Genomic DNA, 16,865 nt, shown 5'->3' on the forward strand with positions numbered 1-16,865 from the left:
GAAATCCGAATTCAATAACAAAGTATTATAATAACTTTTGAGCAGTCAATTAGGCAGAACGTATCGTCCATCGAGATAGCGCGATGGTGGTCCATTGTAGACCGGCGCCCCGTGGCTCGCGTGCTGCCGAGGCCCAGCACAATGTGCTGCCGCGCCAAGCATAATCTGCAGTAACTATATTTTAAAAGTCATTCGACTGTATACTTTATTTTCATCGGCGCAGGTTATACAATACAATAATTTATCTAATAGAGTTACCGTAGAAATTGGTAGCGCGGGGTGCAGCTACTGTGTTATTTCCTATTTTCATAACTGTTGCGTTTAATGCGGTCCACTGACCACTGGAGAGGCTGAACTTTGTGGGAAGTTGTTGTAGCCAAAAATGCTCCTTTATAATGTAACGGGACGAGGCAGGGGAAACGTTTTGGCAGCATATATACCTAACGTAGCTTACCGCTGATGGTTGAAGTTATGGTTAAAAAGGTACCCACTGCTCTTATTAATATATCCACTGCCTGGTAACTCTTGACTTCCTCTTTATAAGCCTACCGTGCTGTTATTATTTATTTTACAAACCAAGTGCCAAATCAGGTGCCCATGCAGTACCGTCATCAAATTGCCCTCATATCATAACTCCTAAAAAACTCCTGACGCAATTTTAAATTTATGTTTACGTGTAAAAAAGTCGTTAAACACTTTATGCGACAAGCAAACCGTTAATCATAATAAGAAAACGGCAGTCTTATCACGTCGATAATGTCGATATCGGTGCAAAGATCGTGACAAAAAATAATGGTGCGGAGCATTCCCGCGGCGACCTCCCAAGTCCCAGCAGCAAGTTCACACTAAAGTCAAAGAGTTTCGATCGAGTCGATAGATAAGTGCGTTCTCACCTCCCCGCGGCCGCGAACTCGAAAGGGTTCGAATAATTGCGACAATCAATTTGAGGAGCCATCGAGCAATTTGTATGGTATTTGTGCGGGCTGTCACCCGCTGATGCTATCGAGCGCCTCGGGGCGCCGTCGGTAGTGAAATCCTTTCGATTGTTACTTTCTCACACCTTACGCTCTCATTTGTATTTATTTGCAAGTATTTTATGATTACAATATATGTTTAATTTAGGAGCATGCGCAGTATCTATCATATATACTAAAGACGTCATTGCAAAAATACATTTTTTTTCTCGATCGAAACTAGCTTATAGGTACTCGTATATCACTATGTACTTACATGTAGATATATAGCTATAGACCTGTGCCTCTTAGTAAAAATTATCTTTTTTTTCCCTGTCCTATCCAGGAAAATGCTTTTGTATTTTTCTAGTATGTATACAGTGCTAAATACGAGTATTTATAGTAATGTATACTCATGCATGATGTATGTATGTGTTTACCACCTTGAACCCTTAAAACATTTAAAACACTTTCCAAATCCGTCTACATTTAGCACTGCGGTTTACCAAGAATTCCGGCGCTGCCATAATTTATCTTAGCGTCCATAATAAGACGTAAACATCACCTCCTTGCAATATGTCACACATAACAAAGGCTGTGGTAACGGTGCGCATCATTTGTCTGCTGGAGCTCTATTATTTATGATCTGCCGAAGAAGCAGGACAAAAACGGGGCTGATGTTAAATATTTGCTTGAGACAAGAGGGAGCGATAATTCGAGGCTATTATGACGTCATTTCACGCCCTTTGTGAGGTCGTCACGCCGTGTCATCTGCTCCTCGAGACGCCTGCCTGCACTATCTCTCGATTAAATCTATTGTGTCATTTTTTCAGTGGAAACAAGTCGGATGCGCCACCGACGATGATTTCGCTCCGTTCGCCTGTTGGCCCGGCTTCGCAGTAAAGCACTCGTGGAGCGAGCCTATTGTCTCGAGGCCCTTTTACGAGCTCGGTTTTGTGACGCTGTTATTGTTTGCGGTTGATAAACATCTCGCCACTAGGTAGGTAGGGATCATCGTCACTTTTACCGGTAGTTTGTTTTAATAGACGTCTATTGGATTTGTTTGTCAATTATTTGCTTTGAAGACCCTTAAATGAGAATGAAAACGTCTCGTGTTTTTTTAGCATAATGGAGCTCATGAATAAGGATTTGTTTATGCAGACGAAAGATTTATTGTTGGGTTCAGTAACAACATTTAGACAGGATCCGAAACTAGTTGCAGCTATAGATAAATTGTTTAACAGTAAAAAAATATCTGCGATTGATCAGAAAGATGGTGGATTGCTGTTACCTGAGAAGAAATATAAATTTAGCGAGGTGCAACAATTGTTGTCTCAGTCAACAAATGACACAGTTCGTAAGTATACTTAGTCAGTGTTTTTTAAATGAAAATATCTTCATAAAATTTATTTTTTTAATATTTACTATTTTTACTTAGGTGTTAAGAAGCCACTAAATATAAAGGTTGATGAAACTAATCGAACTAAAAAAGCGATAATAAAGAAAATAGAGGACATTCTAGAAGAGATTAATAAAACAGCTGAGAGTGGAGAAACTCCAAAGCTTGTCATCAGAAACCAACGGTTGTGGGGAAACTGCATTTATGAACTAGATCGGTAGCTATGATTTTATATACCTTAGTTGAACTGATATTTTCAACCTAACATAACGATATCTAGTGTTAAGCTGCTTTTTCGTTACAACAGCGTTACATTGAAAACTTTTGCTGAAGCCAAAAAGACGACGCTGCTCTATTCAAGCACTGAAGATAAAAACAGATTTAATAGAATAGTTTTTGTGCTTACGAAAGTTCACGAATTACTTTCCAAAAATCTTATAGTAACTAGAAGGTACGTTCACAATTCACCAATATTTCATAATTCATTGCAATATCTCCAAACAATTTAAAGGTTTGTTTGTTTAGTACGTGATAATTGATAAAGGATTAAAATATTATACGATCTGCAAATCCACTGCAACTTGTATGGACACGGTCTATCCGTTTTGGTCTAGTTTTGGTACATAAGGGTCAAATTTCGCTCTTCAAACATTTTACAGTTCTTCATCGTGTTTCTATTCAATTACTTTTTATCTATTCAATTACCTATATTACTTTCTCAGTAACATTTCTATAAATCGCAAATAAAAACCTATACTACCTCATTTTAGCTTTTTTCAAACAAAACGAAATATAATCAAATAAAGATTTAGGAATATCTCATCTACCTCTTCCATTTTACCATTTTCATTGTAATATATGACGATGTAAACCAAGAGTCTCCAAACTTTTTGACCAAAGGGCCGCAATGTGGGTAGGCACCTAAAACAAACTCGCAACGAAACTTGGCCGTTTTGGCAGCTGTTGCGTTGCCTGCCAAGATGACAACAACAAACGCCAAAAGATAAGATAAAATGTATTGAGTTGCCACGATGGAAGTCACATGACGTTTCGTTTCCATAACGTTAAGTTTCGATTGGCGCGTTTTCTATCAACGATTGTCATCTTGGCTAGGCCCTCAGGCCTTCATCTCTCCCGCTTTCTTGACGCAGGCAGGATTGGTAAATAAAGCTCACGGGCCGGACCTGGCCCGCAGGTTGGAATTTGAAGACTCTTGTATAAAATACAATCGATTTGTTATTTGATTCGTTTTGGATACTTCAATCGTTAACTGTCTTGTAATTGCACAGGGAACTATTTTACCAAAACGTATGTAGACTGCGTAACCAAGCCAACCTGGACGTGGCAGTCCGAGACGTGTGCTGCCTTCTCGAGTGTCCGCCATGGGATCTGGGCATTGTGGCTACTTCCAAAGGACTCATCGCCGGGCCGCTGACGATACATACCAGGGATGGAAGTGTGGTCGAATGTATGGGTTCTAATGGTAATTGATCAGTTTAATTTAATTATCTTCCTCGCGTTGTCCCGGCATTTTGCTACGGCTCATGGGAGCCTGGGGTCCGCTTGGCAACTAATCCCAGAAATTGGCGTGGGCACTAGTTTTTACGAAAGCGACTGCCATCTGACCTTCCAACCCAGAGGGTAAACTAGGCCCGTATTGGGATTAATCCGGTTTTCTCACGATGTTTTCCTTCACCGGAAAGCGACTGGTAAATATCAAATGATATTTCGTACATAAGTTCCGAAAAACTCATTGGTACGAGCCGGGGTTCGAACTCGCGACCTCCGGATTGCAAGTCGCACGCTCTTACCGCTAGGCCACCAGCGCTTCGATCAGTTTAATTTAATATAATGTATTTTAACACCCCGTCGGTGGCAAACAATCATTCGGCCCGCCTGATGGGTAGCGGTCACCGTAGTCTATGGACGCCTGTAATTTGTTAATAAGGGGTGTTACATTACATACGCGTTGCCGACCCTAATGCTTACGTGTTATGTGTGTAAAGTAAACAATATTTTTAGGTAAAATAACATAAGTTTAAATATATTCTACAATTTTTTATTTCTAGGAACCCTAATCATGCAAGACATCAATGGAATAAAGAAATTTACGTCATCAGCGAAATACATACTGGTGGTAGAGAAGGATGCAGTGTTTCAAAAGTTGTTAGATGAAGGTGCCTTAGTTCGATTGGGGCCTGTTATTATCATGACAGTGAGTATGGAATATTATATATGTTCATAAATAGGAACCCTTAGGTTAACTTTATTGGAGCTTAAGTTCTGATTGTGATTTATAACGGCCAAAAGAAGAAGAAACTACAAAATACAAATTATTTACAACCTAAATCTGTGTATGACCTAAACACAGATTTGGTTTCGATTCTTCGGTAGAACACTTGTAACATATCGACTAGACATAGACTGCTAAAGATCATTATCATATTATTAAATTATACAACGGGACTTAATCGCGTATCTAAGTTTTAAGATCGTCATTTTTACAGCAGGAAAGTACGGGAAGCCATTGAAATAAAAAAACATAGTAATTTCAATCGGGACGAGGGTTTCAAGATCTCATCCACATGGAATCCAGTCATTAGTAAATGTAAGCGTAAACGAATATCGACAGTCGATAAATCGAATATCGTTAGTGTTGTGTGTCGACAGAGTGACATCCCTAGTGCGCAAAACGTTCAAGCGGATAAACAAGACCAAGTGCGGGTAGTTCGAAAAACTCGCGCGGTTAGACGATGCTGATGTCAACTTAAGCCAGTCTTCTCCGAGACCACGGGGACAACGCCGTCCTCGAAACGTCGGAGGTAAATCTTAAAACTTAGATACGTGATTAAGTCCCGTTGTATAATTTAATAATGTGTAAAAATCGTGAAAGTTTAAATCAGTATCATTATCATAACCCCTCTTTTCAGCTTTCCCGCATTCCGATATAGTTTTTTATTTTTCACCACACCAACTGGTAAAGGCTCTCTTGATTGTTCAAAAACTGATAGGAAAGTTGCATTTTATTCACATGTTAGACAAAGTAATCAAATGCAAATTTTGAGTTGTTTTCTTATGTTTGCTGGTAGAATTAACTTTTAAATCATGATTTTGAATGATAAATGTTTATAAACATTCATTTTGAATCGATTTACTTTGATTTTGTTTGATACATATTTTACACTTAATAGTAATGTTCCTTGTGTTGGTGTGGTGAAAAATTTTGTGTTTCACTCGGGGGCAAATTTTGTTTAACCCTCGTGCTTTGAAACCCTCGCAACGCTCAAGATTCAATGTTTTAAACCACTCGCTACGCTCGTGGTTTAATTTTGGAATCTTTCGCTTGCTCGGGTATCAATATTAGCACGAGCGGTTAAACAACAACTTTGCCCCCTTGTAAAACAAATAAATATTTGTAGGTCAATTATATATACATATTATGTCATTATTTGCCGCTTTAAAACTTCCTTCCTACAGGGCAAAGGTTACCCGGACGTCTGCACTCGGCAGCTCCTGTGCCGCTTATGCTCAGAGCTGAGGCTGCCGGCGTTGGCTCTGGTGGACGCAGACCCTCACGGCTTTGAGATTTTCCTTACCTATAAATATGGTTCCCTGGTAAATATTTGTCACATACCGTAAAACGGGGTGAGTAGGTTTCGCGGGGAGAGGTGGGTTATGAATGGGGAGAGAAGGTTTGAGAGGGGGGTGAGAAAGGATTTTAAGGCTACTGCTACAAAAATAATGTATTCCAATTTAAAATGGAGCTATAGTAATACCGCAAAATAAAAAAAAATCGATCCAACAATCTTCCAAAATCACCTTTGTATGAAAACCCCTCTCACCCCAAATACGAGGCACTACGGGGTGAGGTGGGTTTTCCTCTTTATCGTCAAAGTTATGAAATGGAACTACCCAAAATAAAATAAAAACTAAAATACAAACGTCCGGAACACTTATTATATACACCATTCAGTTTTCATATGTAAAAATAAAATGTTATCGAGGTTTGAATTTCAGTTTTGACCCTACTCACCCCATTTTACGGTAATAACGTAGCCTAGTGAGTTCAAACGCTTAAAATATGACCCTGGAGGTAGGGGCAAGCATTTATTTACTTGCCTGTGCGTAGGGTTTCGAGATCTTCCTATCCCACAAATACAGGTCTTTGGTTAAATTTGAATCCTCTTTATTTTTACTAAGGGTAAAATAACGAGTGACTGGTTGAGTCTCGACTGCTGCTGATGAGGTTAATCATTGGAAGAAGGCCGATATTAGTACAGCTAACCCTGAGTTTATCCATCAGATAATACAATTCTAATTTCCACAATAATTAACTGGTCACGGTCTTCAATTGCTAAACCGTTTAAAGTTATTTGGTCTTTTACAGAATTTTAATACTTAGATACGCTATTATTAAGTGTCCAATGTAAAATAATGTCCCCTAAGGCCCACTTGCACCATCCCACTAACCCAGGGTTAAGCGGTTAAACCGTTAACCTAATGTCAAATTGTACTGGTAACCATGGTAACTCCTGATTTAACCAGTTAACCCCAGGTTAGTGAAATGGAGCAAGTGGCGCTAAACGGTTTAACAACGACTAGTTCTGTTGCCTCTATAATGTTGCTAATATTCGATGGTCGCAGATATTGAGGTTTTTATTTTTAAACTTTTTTGCACATCAAAATGGTACATTATTATGAGATAAAGACCATGAGGTGCTCATGGCTTTTGTTGTTTCACTCACCAATTATTAATTTTATTATATGATTAATTTTTAAATTACAGTTTCTTATTATTCTTATTTCTTTGCTTCAGGCTCAATCTCACCTGTCGTCTTCTCTGGCCTGCAGTTCATTGTCGCTGCTCGGGGCTCGCCATCAGGATGCCATGACTCTGGCTTCGAAGGAAGCCCGGCTTGACCTTTCCGAACTTGACAAACGCAAATTAGCTTCGTTGTTGAAAAGACCTTACCTGGATACTCCTTCTGGTATTTGAAATAATTATAAAATGGCTTAATTTGATTTATGTTCATAGTTTAGTGTGAAAATATTTTAATTTTAACTTAATACGATACGTCATTAGGCTTAGCATGAGTGCGCCGAGACAGTATCTCGCATGCGAGATAGACGGATCCCTGTGTAATAGGACAAAGACGGATAGTCTATCTCGCGCGCGAGATTATGTCGCGATGCACTCGTGGTAAGCCTACTGTACCTGTACCTATTTTCAGGGTCTCTAATAAAAAATGAGCTAAACGCAATGCTATCAAGTGGTGTAAAGACAGAAATAGAAGCCCTGGCACCCACATCTGCTGCACTTTGTGATGCATATTTACCATCGAAGATAATTCAAGCTGAATACTTAGGATAGTTTGGATAAACAATGTATAATACCTACTATCGTTTTTAAATAAAATAAATAAATAAATAAATAAATTGTAAACTAATCGTAATCAGTCTAACGTATTAAGTCGTAGTGCCATCTAGTAAACACTAACAGGAACTCTCATTTTATCACCATGAACTTATAATAAAAATAAAACTAGTATTGGTCACCCTCGGGGGCTCGGGCTGACTTGTGCATGGCAAAAAATGCATATATATAATAATAGATGGCGCTACCTTACAAGCGCCCTCTGGTAATAATAGCTGTAACTTATTGTTAGGTTAGGATGCGTGGGGTAGGTCCACATCCCTTTGCGACGCGATTTAGTTTGTCGCCGTAAGAGGTCGCTACTCAGCATTATTGTAAACGTTTCTTTTTAAGATGACCATCATCTTGGTATTCCACTATTTCAAGTAGGTATGTAAATGTTGGTAGGCCATGGCAAGCCATGGACATGGATTTGTTTTTGTAAATTTGAGTTTTGACATCTGTCAAAAGTGCAGTACTTTGACAGCGCATTAGGTACACAATGTAAGAAGTTCATAATTTTACATTCATTCTCAAAGTCCTATTTCTAAAATGAGATGAAGTAATTAAAATTTTCTAGTAGTAAAGAAGGAATATGGAAAACAATGACGAACCACCTACCGATAAAAAGTCTGCTTCTAGAGCCAAATCCAGTGGCGCTCCGTCCAGACGAAATGCGCGAAGAATGTTAAGTGTCAATGAAGCTGTGAAATCTTTAGACTTGGCTCTGTGCAGTTTCAAAAAGCGAACGGCTGTTCCCAATTGCGCTCCAAATAACTCTCAATCGGGACCACTCAGGCACTCCGTGACCGCAGTAGACATGGATGCCTTAGACTTCCCGTGCAGCACGACGGGGATGGATAACACCTCTCTCATGTCTATGAACTTCTCGCACTATGAATTGATGCGCAATTTGTCCCGTTCCAACAATTCTGAAGGCGCCTTCAGCGATACCACTAACAAGTTAGCCAATCCCATGGACTTGAGAATGAAACGTGAGCACTTGGAGCGTTACTTCCGCAGCGCCGAAATGTGGAGCCACGCGCGTGACGAGTCCGGCAGCGTCTGCAGTTTTGGTATACCAGAAAAATAGCAACCAGGCGCTATATACATACATATTTCTTTAAATGTGGCGTGTGTAATGAAATGAAACTTCCCAATGAACGATTATGTAAATTTCAAAATTGTATTTAATTAAAGAAACTTTACAATAATAACAGAATAATCTCAGAATTTACAAATGAAACGTACCGATCTATACAACACTGTAACTCTTAAACGTGACGATAAGATTTATAACACTGAGTAACAACAACGTAGATTTTAGATGCTTTACCTAGGGTTTACACCATCAAAGGCGCGATATTGAATACAATAATTATTGAGGAGTGTACGACTATGAGTATTTAAGTATTGCTTTCATTCGTCTAGCCTAGTTTTATTTCATATAATATAATCATCTAAGTAAATATAAATAGTTATTTTAAGCCTCAAAGGCATCAAGAGCTCGTGTTCTTTTAATAATTCAGAACATTATAATCCAGACCTATTGCTAAAAAGCGTTATCGCTCATTTATATTATTTGACCCTCGCTTACTAAAAAGCAATCGTAATTGTTGTATTCAACATCACGCACATCATCAATCTAACCACTATGAAAGATACCCGCGTCACTCTAAAGTTTCGAAGGCGGACACTACACTGCATCTTGATTGCACTCCACTCAAAGATTCATAACACTAAACATCTTAGATCACGTCGAATTTTGCAGCGATTAGCCGTGTTGTTACGATTCAGCATCGTTACAGTTGAGTTGCATCATCTTTATTCAAGTTTCCTTCAGCCGCTGTCGATCAAATCACAAGCTCGACAGTAGCGGTACAGTCAGCGTCAAATAGATTCTGACGGCCAAAGTGGCCAAATATGTCGGAAAACATCCATGTGTGTTACGATATATTTGTCTACTTTGGCTGCACTTTCTATTTGATGCTGACTTGACTGTACAATAATAATGCCAAAGCGACCTCAATATACTCGTACGTTGCTAAGTACCTACCTATATTTCAGCAAAAAATCTCCGAGTACTATGGATTTAAGTTCTCATGTGTAACAAACATCAAGGATAGGTATTATCGACATTAGTTTGGCGTTTCCGAGTTACATATTAAGTATCTACTTACTGAACTTTTTGTAAATTAATTTAAGCTGATTTGTGCCCAACTATCAACATTTCGTTCGGCGCAAGCTCTTGTGAACATTTCTGTATATATAGGTACTTATAAATTTAATTGATAAAGTAAAATCACAATCAGTTTTTGATTAGTAGCTGCTAAATATTCTATATTATGTTGAAAATTTTTGTGGAGAGCATTCAAGATCAATCTGCGAAGGGATCCTAAGAACACAGCTTTACTGATTTACATTTATACCACATCCATTATTGAACCTGCTTCAACTAAACAAATCAAATCTCTAAGGATTTAGGTATCTTAGGACATAGGATGACGGCGAAACTAAACCGCTACGCTCATGTGTAGCCGAATCCATTGGAATAAGGAAATAATTGACATAGTCATCACATAACGGCCTTACCTATAAAAATATTTTAATCATTGTATACAACTCCTGAAGTGTTGTTGTCATCATAGGTAGCTTAATTCATTATTGAATACATTTTACAATGATTGCAACATTGAGTAATTGCTTAGCAACAATTTAGGTAAAACGGTTGGTTCCTAATTTTAAATCCAAGGAAGTCGTCAAGGTACACGAAAGCTTGGACGAAATGGAAGACTAACTATAAATTTATAAAGGAAGTAAAGTTACACAGGAGAGAAGCTGCGTGAAATTTTAAGATTGTGCAAAAATTTTATAGCAACCCGTCTCGTTTTATTTGCTTCCTTTACAAAATACAACACGAATTCATTTGGTGTTATTTTCTGGAATTTCCGTATTAATTAAGTAAACCCACATAATTTATGTAAGAATTAGCTAGCGAAGGCGGGCGGCTGCGCGGGCGCGCCCACTGTTCGTAAGTACCGTACAACTAGAGAACAGATCCGCTAATGAAACCAATACTACAACAGATGTAAAATTTAAAGCACCCGGTTTCCGAACTCTCTCGTATTTATTCTAACTATAAAACCTCGTATGTTGTGTGATGTATACGTAGCCCGTATTATATTGTCTCTTTGTTAAGTCTGGAGAACAAAGCAATATTATTATAAGTAATAATATAATGGAAGTATTTCAAAATATCTAAAATTAATATTAACCTTATCATTTATTAATAATTATATATTATTAATTACAACGAAATCGATTTCACTAGGCCTAAACAATATCAGATGGAGATATTATAATTAAATATTTACCTAATATATATTATTCTCAGACAATATCATTAAAATTACGCAATAGAAGAATCACAGCATCCTTAAGACCATAATTGCAATTGAAATTAATCTCTTCGACGTACCGTATTTTAATATTTTAATTAATACAATGATTTTAAAATTTAGACCAAATTGGCAGTCTTTACAAACATGGAATGTACGATATGCGTCTATGTAGGTTCCCGACAACACTAACCGTCGGTGAACGTTATCTCTATATAACAACGATGAAGTAACTAGTAAGTAAGTCGTGCATCAGTTGTGGTCAAATAAATAACAATGGTATAATATTAGTTTGCTGACTAGCCACCTCCGCGACGCCCCTCCTCGGCCGATTGCCGACTGTCGGCAGGCAACGTGTAGCCAAACTGCTCCGGTCCCAGTTCTACAGTGAACAACATTCGTAGACTACAAAATGTTTAAATTTACGTTACATACTGTTTATTTATGTGGAAATTATTTTATTTATACTATTACCCGCATTGGCCTGAACTACGATTTCGGAAGTTAATTTGTTACTACTATTCATTCGGTATCTTCACACGATATATTTTAATAAGAAAGGTTTAGACTAAAATATCACTAATTATGAAGTTTTGTACTAGCTAGTATGATAGAGGTGAAAGATGCATAATTACATTAATTTTCTTATTCTAGGAAGGTTAGTAACTGGTATGTGTTGGAGCAAAAGCAGCTAAGGTTAGGGGATAATCAAGGTCACTTCATTTCTAATTATTATGGATCACTAGAAAATGCGTTTCTTTCGACCGAATTTAATACGTTATGAATATATTTTCTATCTACGTTAACATGTTCATGAGGTATTTCAACAGCGCTATATAACATTAGGTATAACTCTTAACTTCTCAGTATTCTGTCTTTCATGTTAAAAAGAACTTAATGTTTAGTTACTTAGTAATGATAAGCTCCTTGTTAGGTTTGCAGTGTAATAACAATTAAAATAAACAAAGGTCAAATCTGACGCAAATCTGATTACCACAGAAGTAACCAGTAGGGAAATACATATAAAACAATAATTAGGTCATTTTATACATATCATTTTCTCGAGTACACATTAGGGAGGTATAGGTATATGACAATAAATGTGAGTCCTTATTAGTTTAGTTGAGTCATTTAAAACAGTTCAAAGAAGTTAATAGATAATGTAGAAAAAGCTTTGGTATAGTAAATGTGGCCATAGAAAATATGTAGTAGATAGTAAAAGCCTAATGGGAAAAGCTCGAAGTTGTTGAATAAGTACGAATATGATCACAATAATAAGTATATTGACAGAGTCCATCGCGCTCGGCTCGCCAGAGTAATAGGTGCCAAGGGAGTTATACAAGTACAGGTTAACTTGTTTAGAATTTATTTTCTATCTAGGCTTTACGTTAGATTAGCAAAGACACAATGATTTTAGTTTAAGGTTTACCCGAAAGGTGCTCAAACAGAGTTGTATGGTCTTATTGATTTAAATTTTATTGAAGAAATTTTATTCTAACTGTTTAGCCCGTCGTATCTATCAATTACGTATCTTTCTAATTATTTTACTATTGCTAATTAGGTTCGTTAGTTAACTCATGCAACGTTCCCGGGGCAAAGCCGAGCGTCGAAGCTGTACTATGGCCTAGTCTAATCACAAGCAGTTTCATTCGCTTTGTCGCGACATCGACGTGACGGCTTCGTCAATGTACCCAACAAAAGGCGTTACTTAAACAAATGGGGGAACACATTTTATTAAAGCACTATCTCATTAAATACATATTTACAAGGAGTAATATGATAACAATAACCCCGGAGGTAAACTGATAGGTACACTTATTGCTGATTCATTCACTACACCCGCCGTCAAACCCATCGGGCCGTCGTTACACCCAGGATATTATAGTTTCTTTAGGTAAACTGCTAAAAACCATAGGTAAATAGGTCCCTATATAGACTTCATCGTTAACGGTTCATATGATGGAACCATGGATCCACGTTAGTAGGTATTGAATTCCAATTTAAATTAATTTCAATTCAATATATACTGCTGCACTCATTTACGTTCCATCACACCAAATATTAACAAACAAATGAAACTCAAAAGTTGTTCGTACATTTAGAGTCTGTGCGAAAAGAGAAGAGTCGTGAAATGTATGGGATCTAATACATTCTACGACTCTTCTCTTTCCGCACAGACTCTAGGACACTTTTAGAGCGATGTAGCGACGGTAAAATGAGGTTTGGTAGTTTAGCAAAGGTATAGAGAGTGCGGAGACGCTGGAGGTGCCCTTATCTGTCGGGCGGCGGCAGCTTGGTGTCCTCGGGGTCGAGGGAGAGGCACTCGCGGAGGTAGTCCTCCATTGAACGGTACACGTGCTCGATGACGCCTTTCAGATCGTGGCCTTCGTCAGCATACGCCTATTGAAAGCAAAAATAAATAATTTATTAAGATAAGTTCGGACTCTACAAACAACACAATGTTTTCTCGTCTTTTATGACAGTGAAATTAAAAAACAAGCAACAACGGTTGCACTCCGGGAGTGCCGATAGAAGTGAAAAAACTCACCTCACTATGTTACCGACGCCCGGTAACACGATACATACATTAAGCGGAGGTATTCTATTTATTTATTATAAGTATATTATTATCATTATCAAATAAGATCACACTTTTTCATTTACATGTTTATTTACATACTGCCACGACAACGTCAAATTATTTGAACATAGGTAAAGAGTCTTGAAAAGGAGTCCGCAACATAAATGCCATTTAAATTATGAGTGGCCACCTTACGGGGCTTACGGTCACGTGATCGCCTTACGCCCCTTACGGTCACGTGATCGCCTTACGCTGTCTCGAGTTTATCATTTTTTCCCCACCTCAAAAAGTGGAAGCGAATTGGACTCTATCAATGTGCCATTTATAGCTTTGTGAGGCAAGCCGCTATGAAATAATATATCAATTATCAAATATGTAGACTTCTAGTCGCCCACAGATCAAAACATGAACAATACTAATGCAATTTTGATTTATCAAAATATGGATTCAAAATGCAATGAAATGGAGGACCTCTGGACGGCCAATAGTTATTTGTACAACAAGAGATCAAAGTTTGATATTTCTTCGAGTGCTTATTTTGAGTCCCGTGCAAGCGAAAGATTCTATACTAGATCTAATTTAGAATCTTGAGCGTAGTAAGGGACTCAAAAGCGCACGAGATGTAAATAACTTTGATCTCGTGTAGTTCACAAAACTTTTCACCTCAGCAGTGAGAACATATTAGTGAACCCGAAAAATGTATTCCTTCTTCATCACTTACCTCTATTCACTCATGTTTTCTTAAGATATACCAACAATTAAATTTTCACCTCAGCAGCTCGAACAAGGGTACTTTGCTACTTAAATATAGCATTTTGCTCACTGTTTTTAAGTAGCAAAGTACCCTTGTTCGAGCTGCTGAGGTGAAAAAAAAAATTAAGGTAGATGTAAGTACCTGGTACCGGAACAGCACGCCAGCATCAGTGAGCGCGCGCGCCAGCTGTAGCGCGTGCGGGTAGGGCGCGGTCATGTCGGCCATGCCGTGCAGCAGGTACAGCGCGTGCGCGGGCACGTGGTGCGCGCGCTGCGACGCGTCCGCCTCCACGTAGCCCTTGTAGTTCACCGACGGCAGCCCGAGGATGCGCTCCGTGAACGCGCTATCTGTGAGAATGTGATCGTTTTGTGAATGTGTGCATTCACGCTCATCATGTGTCCCGCCGGGCACAGATGGGACTAGGTCAACTAGGTGCATTTATATATGAACTACTAGCGACCCGCCCCGGCTTCGCACGGGTTAACAAATTATACATAAACCTTCCTCTTGAATCACTCTATCTATTTAAAAAAACCGCATCAAAATCTGTTGCGTAGTTTTAAAGATCTAAGCATACATACAGACAGACAGACAGGGAAGCGACTTTGTTTTATACTATGTAGTGATAGTGATTCCCGTATGTGGGCCTCAATGTATGGCAGCGGTCATATGGGCCGAAGACAAATGGAAATACACCTCGCCGCTAGCACTGATGCCAAGCTATCTACTGACCAATCACAGACATGATTATTTTTTGTTTAAAAATCTTAGATCTCTCTTAAATCTCTAGTTATTGTTGATAAGTTCAAACATAAGGGCCCTAGGGCTTAATTCGACAATCAAAAACGAACGTGAACGTTTTCGTGTGACAATTTATCTCACAAGTAAATAATTGTTGATTCATAAATTAGAGAAAACATAAAAGAGTGGAATCACTGAAGCCTATTTGCACAATACCTAAATATTGAGTTACCTTCTACAAATAAAAAGTAATTATGTAATCATACTGTAATATAGCCAGTCCGTGATCGGCGACACGGCGATCCCGCACTTGAGCGTGTCCTGCTGCGAGCCGAGCAGCATGGTGGTGACGTAGCCGCCGTAGCCCCAGCCCCACACCGCTACGCGCGTCACGTCCAAGAATTTGAACGTCTCTAATAAATATCTAGAAACAACAAACATTCTGTTTTACTAAAAATAAACATGACGAAGTCAAAATACCAGTACTTGGGCAGCTCGATGAAAAACATGACCTCTTTGTCCCTCTTGGTCAAATTATTGGCTTTGAAAATATCTATGGCCATTTTTGGAACGATTTTCAGACCAGTTATTGTTGGTGTTTTTTTCTTTGACGGAATAATTATCTTCAAAAACAAGAGACCCAGCATTCATATGCAAATCTGCTAGTGAAAGTGGTTGAAAGTAAACAACATCAATGAGTTACCTAATAACAGCCAACTGGTCGGCCACCTCGACGCCGCCTATGCGTCCGCGCAGCAGGGCCCGCGGCAAGCCGCGCGCGCCCGCCACGTCCAGCTTCACGTACACCACGTCGTTGCGCGACGACATGTACGTGCCCCAGTCCACCACGAACTGCTCCGACACCTGCTGGCTGCCGGGCCTGCCGTTACTGGAACCAACATCATTATTTTTTATTTTATTGCCACACATATAATTATCATTACAGGCTGCCCAATTGCCACAGTTTTAGCTAGTTCCAACTCGACTCGAGCTAGGTAGAGTCAAGTCGTATGATATAAACTTGGAGGATATAATCAAACGGAGACGCCATGTCTGTAATTTTCTGTACAAAACAGTCTGCCGATTTTTGCGGGGGAGGGGAACGTCAAATGTATGCGTAACGTAAAAATAGCCATGTCAGATAAACGTCAGTCCATACATTGTGTATGACCGTTGGCCGCGTATTTTCGACAGAGGGGAAAGCCTGTTAATGGCTACTCCGTTTAGTTGTATCCTCCAAGGATATAAATGTTGAGCTCATGAATCATGAGTAACATAAAGGTATAAAGAGTTTAAGTGCAAATTCAAGATCGAACCTTGACGCCTATATTTTTGAAGTGAAAACTTCTTTAGCGGCGATAGGCACTTTTTGAGGTGGGAAAAAAATGATAAACTCGAGGCAGCGTAAGGCGATCACGTGACCGTAAGGGGCGTAAGGTTTAGATGGCCACTCATAATTTAGATGGCATTTAAATCAATAAAGAAAAACTCAATGTTATTTGACATTTATGTTGCGGACTCCTTTATAAAACTCTTTACCTATGTTCAAATAATTTGACGTTGTCATGGCAGTATGTAAATAAACATGTCAATGAAAAAGTGTGATCTTATTTGAGAATGATAATA

The 16,865-nt window shown here is 38.7% G+C and overlaps 3 protein-coding genes across 5 annotated transcripts in view; 2 read left to right on the plus strand and 1 right to left on the minus strand.

The window, feature by feature from the left end:
* Positions 1-1,412: 1,412 nt before the first annotated feature.
* On the plus strand, positions 1,413-7,734 carry LOC134648502 (meiotic recombination protein SPO11). The gene is made up of 8 exons (XM_063503023.1): positions 1,413-2,310; positions 2,392-2,569; positions 2,660-2,803; positions 3,642-3,835; positions 4,422-4,567; positions 5,830-5,967; positions 7,169-7,340; positions 7,584-7,734. Exons 1-8 carry the CDS (start codon positions 2,082-2,084, stop codon positions 7,721-7,723), a joined length of 1,341 nt encoding a protein of 446 aa, XP_063359093.1. The 5' UTR covers positions 1,413-2,081; the 3' UTR covers positions 7,724-7,734.
* Positions 7,735-8,225: 491 nt separating this feature from the next.
* LOC134648095 (uncharacterized) lies at positions 8,226-9,268 on the plus strand. The gene has a single exon (XM_063502563.1). It carries the CDS (start codon positions 8,361-8,363, stop codon positions 8,856-8,858), a length of 498 nt encoding a protein of 165 aa, XP_063358633.1. The 5' UTR covers positions 8,226-8,360; the 3' UTR covers positions 8,859-9,268.
* Positions 9,269-13,355: 4,087 nt separating this feature from the next.
* LOC134648315 (inactive dipeptidyl peptidase 10) overlaps positions 13,356-16,865 on the minus strand; it is a 129,882-nt gene continuing 126,372 nt past the window's right edge. For all 3 annotated transcript variants that reach the window (XM_063502813.1, XM_063502812.1, XM_063502811.1), the window contains 4 exons: positions 15,943-16,128; positions 15,506-15,663; positions 14,640-14,845; positions 13,356-13,563 (listed from right to left, as the gene is read on the minus strand). In XM_063502813.1, the coding sequence (XP_063358883.1) occupies positions 13,435-13,563; positions 14,640-14,845; positions 15,506-15,663; positions 15,943-16,128 (679 nt within the window). In that variant the 3' untranslated portion in view covers positions 13,356-13,434. The remainder of the gene's footprint in view (positions 13,564-14,639; positions 14,846-15,505; positions 15,664-15,942; positions 16,129-16,865) is intronic.

The sequence above is a fragment of the Cydia amplana genome, chromosome 5 (assembly GCF_948474715.1).
Source record: "Cydia amplana chromosome 5, ilCydAmpl1.1, whole genome shotgun sequence".
Lineage (NCBI taxonomy): Eukaryota > Metazoa > Arthropoda > Insecta > Lepidoptera > Tortricidae > Cydia > Cydia amplana.

What these genes read in the sequence shown, in the direction of transcription:
- LOC134648502 (XM_063503023.1), top strand. Translation starts at nt 2,082, where the DNA reads ATGGAGCTCATGAATAAGGATTTGTTTATGCAGACGAAAGATTTATTG. An exon ending in AATCTTATAGTAACTAGAAG is followed by an intron (nt 2,804 to 3,641) that starts GTACGTTCACAA and finishes GTAATTGCACAG; the next exon opens with GGAACTATTTTACCAAAACG. An exon ending in TTACCTGGATACTCCTTCTG is followed by an intron (nt 7,341 to 7,583) that starts GTATTTGAAATA and finishes ACCTATTTTCAG; the next exon opens with GGTCTCTAATAAAAAATGAG.
- LOC134648095 (XM_063502563.1), top strand. Translation starts at nt 8,361, where the DNA reads ATGGAAAACAATGACGAACCACCTACCGATAAAAAGTCTGCTTCTAGA.